Source organism: Danio rerio, chromosome 10 (genome assembly GCF_052040795.2).
Source record: "Danio rerio strain M-AB ecotype USA chromosome 10, GRCz13ab, whole genome shotgun sequence".
NCBI classification, from domain to species: domain Eukaryota; kingdom Metazoa; phylum Chordata; class Actinopteri; order Cypriniformes; family Danionidae; genus Danio; species Danio rerio.
In genome coordinates this window covers 17,550,001-17,559,958 of record NC_141030.1, presented here as the reverse complement: position 1 = coordinate 17,559,958, position 9,958 = coordinate 17,550,001, and the positions used below count along the sequence as shown (strand labels likewise).

At 38.1% G+C, this 9,958-nt stretch overlaps 1 protein-coding gene and 1 long non-coding RNA gene across 4 annotated transcripts in view; both read right to left on the bottom strand.

Annotated features, from left to right (window-relative positions):
• Positions 1–3,799: 3,799 nt before the first annotated feature.
• LOC147842016 (uncharacterized) lies at positions 3,800–5,494 on the bottom strand. The gene is made up of 2 exons (XR_015500919.1): positions 4,873–5,494; positions 3,800–4,340 (listed from the first exon to the last, which is right to left on the bottom strand). It is a non-coding gene; the product is annotated as an uncharacterized LOC147842016 (long non-coding RNA).
• A 1,338-nt stretch (positions 5,495–6,832) lies between these two features.
• Positions 6,833–9,958, bottom strand: part of zfand5b (zinc finger, AN1-type domain 5b) — a 10,494-nt gene continuing 7,368 nt past the window's right edge. For 2 of the 3 annotated variants that reach the window (XR_015500277.1, XM_087269114.1), the window contains exons 4-5: positions 8,214–8,339; positions 6,833–8,094 (exon numbers count right to left, since the gene is read on the bottom strand). Coding sequence is in view for 2 of the 3 variants with exons in the window: in XM_087269114.1 (XP_087125240.1) it covers positions 7,946–8,094; positions 8,214–8,339 (275 nt within the window). In the remaining variant the exon portion in view is untranslated. 3 annotated transcript variants of the gene reach the window in all.

Sequence of the window (9,958 nt, the reverse complement as noted above, 5' to 3'; positions counted from 1 at the left end):
GTTTCATCTGCTAACCTGTGCCTTTCTACAACTTTATCCCGAAGATCTTGTGAAAGCAGGGTTTAATGTGAGTGGATTTTCACAGGGAATTATGATTTTTCTGTAAGCACTTTAGACAACAATGTCACCTTAAACTAATGGTTAGTGAAGTGATATGGTGTTTAAAAAAACTTTCGACTAGACGCTTTAACAATGTGGCCCTCTAGCGGTCAAGAAGAGGAACAGCTTCCCAAAACTCATTAATGTCTTTTAAAAACGACATGAATTATGATCGGCTGCGATTTAACCCCTTTAACAGCCACATCTATATTCGAATTCAAGCTTAAAAGTTATATGTATCCATATGATATAGTTTGTTAATTTTACTTCAGAGTTTGAAAAAAAAATATGTACAGAAGATAGTCACCTATGGCACAGACGTCAAAGGGTTAATATAGGAGACATTTTGCTGTAAAACTTCACATTTTCGTTCCCATTTGCCGTTAACGTTTTAGTTAGGGAGGAGTCTGAGGTCACGTGATTTAGTCACTGGATTCTAATAAGCCCCGCCCCAGTTTAGGTTGTCAGGTTTCCTGTATTATTAGATATGTAAGTGATTTTGGGCTACTCCTTTACACAGAGGGGTTTTTGTGTCTTAAAAGTTTTGTAAATCACATTAAAATTATTTTATTTTCATTCCTTAATTTCTTTTCAGCTTAGTCCTTAATCAGGGGTCGCCACGTACAGCAGAGGCCCATTCAGCAACCCATCACTGGGAAGATTTTGACCATGGCTACATGCATAAATGCAATGAGTTGCTGCCATGTGATTGGCTAATTGGACATTTGCATTAACGAGCAGTTGGACAGGTGTACCAAATAAAAAATAACACATTACATATGTAATTCTTTGCTTCAAGGCCATTAAATACACAGTCATGTGCCTGTTTTTAGCTACTACTTTGCTTCAAGTCAAGGTTTATGTTTTGATTCTTGTTATAGCTGTTAGCTTTATGCTTTATAGCACCACAATTAAGACTTTTATAAAGTCTTATAAATTTCTTGCCATAGGTTGAAAGTTTAAAGTGGAAAAATGTTTAGAAGCACTGCTGCTCAGAAATGTGGACAGCCACTACCAGTAGTGTTTTTTAATCAAAAGTAGTCCAAAACATTTTTATTAGTAGGAGAATATAAATTGGGCAGTATTTAAATAAAATCCTCCCAGTGCTGGGTTGCTGCTGAAAAGGCATCTGTACGGCTGTGGCGACCCCTGATTAATAAAGGGACTTAGCTAAAAAGAAAATGAAGGAATGAAATTGTAATTTTAATGTGATTTATTAAACATTTAAGACACAAAACTTCCTCTGTGTAATGAGCTATCACTTAAATATCTTATAATACAGCAAACCAGACAACCCTGATCAAGTTGGATATGGGCGGGGTTTATTAGAAGTGAGTGCCTATATCACGTGACCTCAGACTCCGCCCTAACGAAAACGTTAACGGCAAATGGGAACGAAAATGTGAAGTTTTACAGCAAAATGTCTCCTATATTAACACTTTAACGTCTGTGCCACAGGTGACTATCTTCTGTACAAATTTGTTTGTCAAACCCTGAAAAAAATTAACAAACTATATCATATGGATACATATAACTTTTAAGCTTGAATTCGATTATAGGTGTGGCTGTTTAAGGGGTTAAAACGCAGCCGATCGTAATTCATGTCGTTTTTAAAAGCCCTTTCATGAGTTTTGGGAAGCTGTTCCTCTTGTTGACCGCTAGAGGACAACATTGTTAAAGCTTCTAGTCATGAACCCGTTTTTTTAAAACCATATCACTTTAACCAAATCAATTTTATTGTCACATCATCAGCAGCACATGTGCTATGATGAGTGAAAAGCTTGGGTGCTTTATCCAGACAATGCAAAATACAACAACATACAACCATTAGTTTAAGGTGACATTTATGTAGTGACATCAGAAACATATATGTGTTTCTGAAACACATATATTCATATGTGAATATGTTTTATTGTCTATAGTGCCTAAAAAAATCTGAAAATCTATACTCACATTACACCCTGCTTTCACAAGACCTGTGGGATACAGTTGTTAAGGCACAGGTTAGGAGAAGAAACTACAAACACAACTTTCTGGATAAGTGATTTGATTTGAGGCTGTATGACAAATAGTTATGAAGGTAATTCAGTTGCGTAACTCGAGAGCTTGCAAATGTAAATGTGAGCACTTGTGATAATAATATTTGTATGTGTAGGTTGAAATGTACACTTACAACTCTGATGTGAACAGCTGAATCCCTCGATTTGCACACACACACAACAATCCACACACTTGTGTTTTAAATTGGAAGTTGCAGATTAATAGTTGTGTATTTGTAAAATGTCATTTACAAATACAAAATGACAGACACACGTGTGCACGGCAAATTTGATTGCATCTTATCTCTACAACCACAGGTCGGCACTCACAACCTCTCAGTTTCGTCAGTACAACTACAAATCTCCCGCGCTCTGACTTTTGCTACACATCTCCCGCGATCTCTGTAGCAGAACCCATTTGTGCACTTGCAAATGCAGAGGCGCGAGCAGCGCGGGGAGGGGCGGGGCAGGTGTAAAGCTGTTTGATTGGCTGATGCCTGACCAATGAACAATGCCAGCAGCCAACAGGACTGAGGTGCAAAAGAATCATTTCCCACGATTATTTTATTATTTAGGGTTTATTTCAACTCTTTTCTGAAGAGATTCTTGTTAAAAATCATTAATTTTGCGGAAATGTACATACCAGTAAACGAGCAGCAAAGCCAGTTTATTGGCTAGAGCCAGCCAATGAGATGGGGCGTTTCTGTTTGTCAGGACACAGGGCAGCTCACGTTGTTGGAGGCCTCGAGCAATCAGAGGGTAAGTTATGATTTTTAATAATTATCTATATGTTCAATACTGTTAGCTAAGCTAAGGACTGTGCTAGGTGCTTCTCTAGTTTGTTTTTTTTATATATAAGAAACAGTTATGAGTTATGTAGGAGCTGCTTTCTATCATGTTATATCGTTCTAAAGATACAATTCAACCCACATGAAATAAGTTGTAATAGTATTTATAGTAAATAATATTACGTTTTTGAACCATACTAACTATAGTAAACTGTATTATACAGTATATACTGCAGTATCTACAACTTTGTTAATGAATGCAACAGCACACTGTAGTATTAACTAGCATGAACTTTAATAAATTGAAGTATATATATATATATATATATATATATATAGCTTAAATTTGATAAGATTGAAATATAGCTATCTGTTTAAAACTAAACATTCTAATGTCATTTATTATGCAAATATCAAGTTGAAACAAATCTGTTAAGAACACATATTTATATGTAAAACCTAATACATTTTAAAGCAGTTTCATTTCTTTCTGATTTATACATCTACATGCATTACATCTGATTTAGGTCCACAACTTGCATCCTTCAACATGATATGTGTGTTCAAAGGAAGAGCAACTAGGTGAGGGAGACAGTGTCCATCGCTCGGCTGAGGGTCCACTTTGAGCATCTCATCTGCAGGGTTAAGCAACATAAGCTGAACAGTCATCATCTCTCTCTATTACAGCGAGCATCAACCAGCTTTACACAATGGCTTGCTTTCTGACCATTAGTAAAGGCTTGAGCAAAGGATTAAAGAGGAGATAACATTTGATGGGTAATGATGAAGTTGGATTTACCACCTCCATCTCATTATGAACAAGGAAAAACCCTGAAATATTTCAATATAAGTAACTAGACATTTGCACTGCACTTATTTGCACTGTAAATTTTATTTGACAAATTAATGTTAAACATTTCCCTTACAGCACAGGTGTCAAACTCAGTTCCTGGAGGGCTGCAGCTTTGCAAAGTTTAGTTCTAACCCTAATTAAACACACCTGATCTAACTAATTGAGTCCTTCAGGTTTGTTTGAAACTTTCACTTAAGTGTGTTGAAGCAGGGTTGAAACTAAAAACGTGCAGGGTTACGGCCCTCCAGGAACTAAGTTTGACAGCCCTACTTTACAGTAAAGTGTAAAAATACTACATTAAACAATTATCAAAATAAAAGTTGTGTGTTGGTGAGTGTGTGTTTTGTTCAAATCTGTAGTCATCTTGGCAGGTAAAAAGAGAAAACAAATGGTCGGCTTCCTCTTGAATGATCTGAATCATTTTGAAGTGTTTGTAGATGAGCTGGATCATCATGTCATCTTTAGCATAAATAACATCCTATTCAAGCTATGCAGCTTCTCTGAGTTCCTCATCGACTTGAAACATGCTGATCTCTCCTGTCACTCCATCCTTACAGGAAACTGAGAAATAACCTATAGTTAGTAACTTTCATAATTAAAAAAGTGATATAAAGGACACACTGTACACAAACATGTAAATAGATAGATGGATAGATAGATATGATGCAGGTTATTATAACAAAAACCGGTATGATCTGTAAGAAACTGAAACGCCTAGTGTTATTTTTAATTGCTATTAATGTGTGTGTAAATATACTTTAATTTTTTAAAGTTCATGCTAGTTAATACTACAGTGTGCTGTTGCATTCATTAACAAAGTTGTAGATACTGCAGTATATACTGTATAATACAGTTTACTATAGTTAGTATGGTTCAAAAACGTAATATTATTTACTATAAATACTATTACAACTTATTTCATGTGGGTTGAATTGTATCTTTAGAACGATATAACATGATAGAAAGCAGCTCCTACATAACTCATAACTGTTTCTTATATATAAAAAAAACAAACTAGAGAAGCACCTAGCACAGTCCTTAGCTTAGCTAACAGTATTGAACATATAGATAATTATTAAAAATCATAACTTACCCTCTGATTGCTCGAGGCCTCCAACAACGTGAGCTGCCCTGTGTCCTGACAAACAGAAACGCCCCATCTCATTGGCTGGCTCTAGCCAATAAACTGGCTTTGCTGCTCGTTTACTGGTATGTACATTTCCGCAAAATTAATGATTTTTAACAAGAATCTCTTCAGAAAAGAGTTGAAATAAACCCTAAATAATAAAATAATCGTGGGAAATGATTCTTTTGCACCTCAGTCCTGTTGGCTGCTGGCATTGTTCATTGGTCAGGCATCAGCCAATCAAACAGCTTTACACCTGCCCCGCCCCTCCCCCGCCCCGCGCTGCTCGCGCCTCTGCATTTGCAAGTGCACAAATGGGTTCTGCTACAGAGATCGCGGGAGATGTGTAGCAAAAGTCAGAGCGCGGGAGATTTGTAGTTGTACTGACGAAACTGAGAGGTTGTGAGTGCCGACCTGTGGTTGTAGAGATAAGATGCAATCAAATTTGCCGTGCACACGTGTGTCTGTCATTTTGTATTTGTAAATGACATTTTACAAATACACAACTATTAATCTGCAACTTCCAATTTAAAACACAAGTGTGTGGATTGTTGTGTGTGTGTGCAAATCGAGGGATTCAGCTGTTCACATCAGAGCTGTAAGTGTACATTTCAACCTACACATACAAATATTATTATCACAAGTGCTCACATTTACATTTGCAAGCTCTCGAGTTACGCAACTGAATTACCTTCATAAATAGTCATCATTTCAAAGGGGTATGATTATCTTCTCAATTTCTGCTGTGATATTAGGATGGTAGGGTCAGAATTTGGCATCGACAACATGAAAGCATGGATCCATTCTGCCTTGTATTAACGGTTCAGGCTGCTGCTGGTGTTGTAATGGTGTGGGTAATATTTTCTTGGCACACTTTGAGCTCATTAGTACCAACTGAGCATCGTGTCAACGCCACAGCCTACCTGAGTATGGTTGCTACTTCCAGCGGGATAACGCACCGCCATAAAGTGCAAATCATCTCAGACTGGTTTCTTGAACATGACATGTAGTTCACTGTACTTAGATGGCCTCCACAATCATCAGAGCTCAAACCAATAGAGCACCTTTGGGATGTGGTGGAACGGGAGATTCACATCAAGGATGTGCAGCCAACAAATCTGCAGCAACTGCATGATGCTATCAAAATCCATAGTTTATTTCCACTACCTTGTTGAATCGATACCACAAAGGATTAAGGCAGCTGCCTTGATCAAAAGGAGACAACCTGGTACTAGTAAGATATACCTAATAAAGTAGCCAGTAAGTGTGTATTATGTGCACACGTACATACATTTAAAAAAAGTTGGGACTAATGTAAACATTAGCACATGCAGTTGAGCAAGCTCAATATTTACAGATTATCAGTAGGGCCAGATAAAATCTGCGGACATATTTTGCCATTTCTGCGCAGAATTTTGGTAAAAATGTGTGATTTTATGCGGACTTTTTTTGAGAGTATCATAACTAAAACCCTAACACACGAAATGAAAAGTAATATCTTTTTAACTTGCATTTAATGTTTACAATGCAAATCCAATTTGATTCACTTTATTTGGTAAATAAAAGCAAGTCTTCTATAAAATATCTCTACTAAACGACAGAAAATATGAATTTACAAACTGTATTGTGAATAAATTAAATGAACATTTTCAAAGTAGTCAAAATTACTGAATAAATATGAATTGACACACATTTACACAATAAACAGAATCAATGATGGGCTAAAAATCTGCAGAATCCAGAGAGCACAGATTCCATGTGGGCCTAGTTATCAGCCTTGCAAAAGTTTACTAATTACAGGAGAATAAAAACAAAAACAGTCTGTACTGTTGCTGATTTTGATAGAGATGTGCCAACCTTCATCAATCATTCAGTTAGTAATATCACAAACATAAATCAGAACTTTAGAACAAACAACCAGAAGACATTTTAATGATATCTCTGTACATAATTTTATTTACATGATACAATTTCTCAGTAATGTCGGGTAACAAGATTATATGCGCACTACATATAATAAATAAAGATGGTTTGTACAAACTTGCATAACTAAAATCAAAAGGTTAGTTTTACTGTGTAAACTCAAATCTCTAAAACAAAACAGCACTGAGCAGCCAGACCCAAAACCTGGAAAACAGACAGAAAAATGACCATGGCGTTCACAGAGTGACGACACTCAAAGATCTGATTGAATGACACTAAACAACAGCACAGTCAATACCCACTGAAAAGATCAATCACACACACAAACAGAAGAAGAGTGAAGCAGAAAGAAACGGACCTGTAGTTTGCAGTCAACTGTAAAATACTCAATTCACGAACCATGCAAAACACCCACTTAAAAACCCCCACAACTCTCTGAACCAGCCCAGAAACTGCCGTCACATTACAACTCAAACTAAATCATCGTATTCATCAAATGTCTTAAAGGATCAGAAGTCAATGGTTTTGCATTAGTTGCCCCATCTAAGCCTGCAACTGTTGGATGTGCTCTGTCAAAACTGAAGCATTCTGGTCTGGCTGCATTAAACCATCTGATTTGGATTGTTATGTAATATTTTTTTCTCTCACAAAGTCGCTGAACGGTTTAAAAAAAAAAAAAAAAAAAAAAACACTTGAAGAGTTGAATCACGGGAAAGCGTCTGCTAGTGTGGTGAAGGCGACTCCATGAGGAAGTGAAGAGCGTCCGTGTGCTACATGAGCCAGCCATGCACTGCTGCTCCGCCGGCGCTCAGAGCCGTAACAGTCTTCAAGAGTCCACAACACAGACTAAACCAATGACCACACATTCACACACAAACAAACACACACACACACACACACACACGTTTTCTTTTTTTCTTCCTCTCGTTCGTTTCAATGTGAAGTTCATTTACTGACAACAGAAAGATGGAGACGGTGATCACTCATGCATTGGCTTAGAAAGCGGCTTCTTCCCCATACGGTAATTAAAAAAACTAGTCTTTAGAATCACAGGTCAAAGTGCGAGTCCTCTCCTCTCGTCTCTCGCTAAATAGAGGTGAAGCGGCGGACGAGAGCTTTATATTCTCTGGATTTTATCGGCCACCACCACTGGATTCTCCTTGCGGATCTTGGCGGCGGCTTCGGCCTTGTAGTCGTACGGGCAGTTGTGCTTGTCTGAGTAGCGATGGAGACCACAGAAGAGATTCCCACAGCGGCAGTCGAACCCTGGCAGACAGAAGAAATAAAGAATCAGCGTAAGTGTGTGTGTGTGAGTGTGTGTGTGTGTATAGTTTGGGGGATTATTTGTGATCTGCAGGATGTGTGTGTGCATTAGTTCTGCTCACCCGTCAGGCCGACCTTCTTGCGGCACATGAAGCATCTGTTCTTCTTGGGTTTGGGGGCTCCGGCGGTTTTGGCCTCCTCTTCAGCTGTGCTTGGAGGTGCGCTGGACGCTGTGGGCTGAGTGACAACTGGTGGAAAAACAAACACAAAAACAGTTAGCATGTATCAAAAAGCTAAAAACATCTGCACCCATGATGCAACAGGCCACAAATCAGAAGCAATCCCTCTTAAACTGGTTCACTAGTAGTCGTGGCAGCAAGGGCTTGATGCTGGTGTGCATGTATAATTAGCTGTGTGTGTTGCGTCTCTGTTTTTGGTTGTAATGTGAACTAAATTCACACCTTGATGATAACGTAAAGAAACCCTTGATCAACAACACGATCATGTACTCCGCCATTTGTTTGGTTTACAGTCGTCTTGAATCTACACCTCCCTAATCTTCTAGAACTCATGCTCACGACCTCCCTTTTCAAAGACTTTCCTTTTTGACTGTTTACATGAAATGTTTATAAATGCATGTGCTTTCGGGTTACAAAAAGACATCATTGTGTAAACCTAAAGTGAAAAAAACGCATCACAAAGTTTTCAGCCCAATATGGGCAAACTGGTGGTGTTAACAGTCTCTATAGCTACATGGGTAGCTACGAGGCTTAGTGCTCAAATCAGATTTTTTTCTTGGATCTGATTTTTTGCATGGCAGTTCACACTGCTCTAGGGCTGCATTTACACGGCAGATCTTGATGGTCAATTCCGATTTTGCGACTGTATCCGATTTTTTTGCTGACCTGCTTATACATCATCTTTAGGTGTTTATATACACATCTAAAGGTCTAAAGGTGAATCGTATCTAATTGTCTGCATTAACACAGCACACGGCAAATGTGCAATGACCAGGGGAAGAAAAAAAAAAAGAAAAAAAAACAGCAGGCACTGACTAACAGCTGATAATTAAAGAGTGCTCTTTTCTCTATTCCTGCATGTAATCTGTATATAGTTTATACAGGCATTTATAAACCTTTAGGCATCTTAACGTAATGTCCATGGCATGATTTATGCATGTGATGTGTGCACTAGTTTTATATTAGTTTATTTTGGTTACTTGGCGGACATTGCGCTCTCGTTAACATGCCTCGTTAAATACCTGTTTATATGACAATATCAAAAGCTATTTCAGTCCTCGTGTATGAGATTTATGATCTGTGCCACATGGGAGAAAAGAAAAATGTGCACAAGTGCATTACGGAGAGCACTAAATGTCTAATTGTGCACACAATGTAAGAAGTAAACGCATCATCAGATCATGCGATTGGGTTTACATTTTTTTTCTAATGAAGAGAAAGTTACCCCTCCTTTGCACACAGATCCCCGATCCGCAACACCCATGACACTCTTCGGCTTTGCGATCAACCCGTGCTTCAATCGTTAACAAGCACTATATTTTTCCTTCGAAATCTTTTTCAACATGAACAACTAACTTTGTACTATGTTGCCGAGGAGTAGATGATGTTTGCAGCACAGAATGACGGGTGTTGCTTAAAGATTATGTAAAAGTCAAATGAAATCCGACATAACCGTTCACACTGCAGTCGCATTGCAGAACATCAGATCTGTCTGATTTAAGACTACATATGAAAGTGGCACAAATCTGAAGTGAAAAGATCAGATTCCATGCGGTTCGGGCTGTTCAGTGTCATCACCTGAGTCACATAAGGGGGAAAAAATCTGATTCGGGCCACAGCTTTACCAC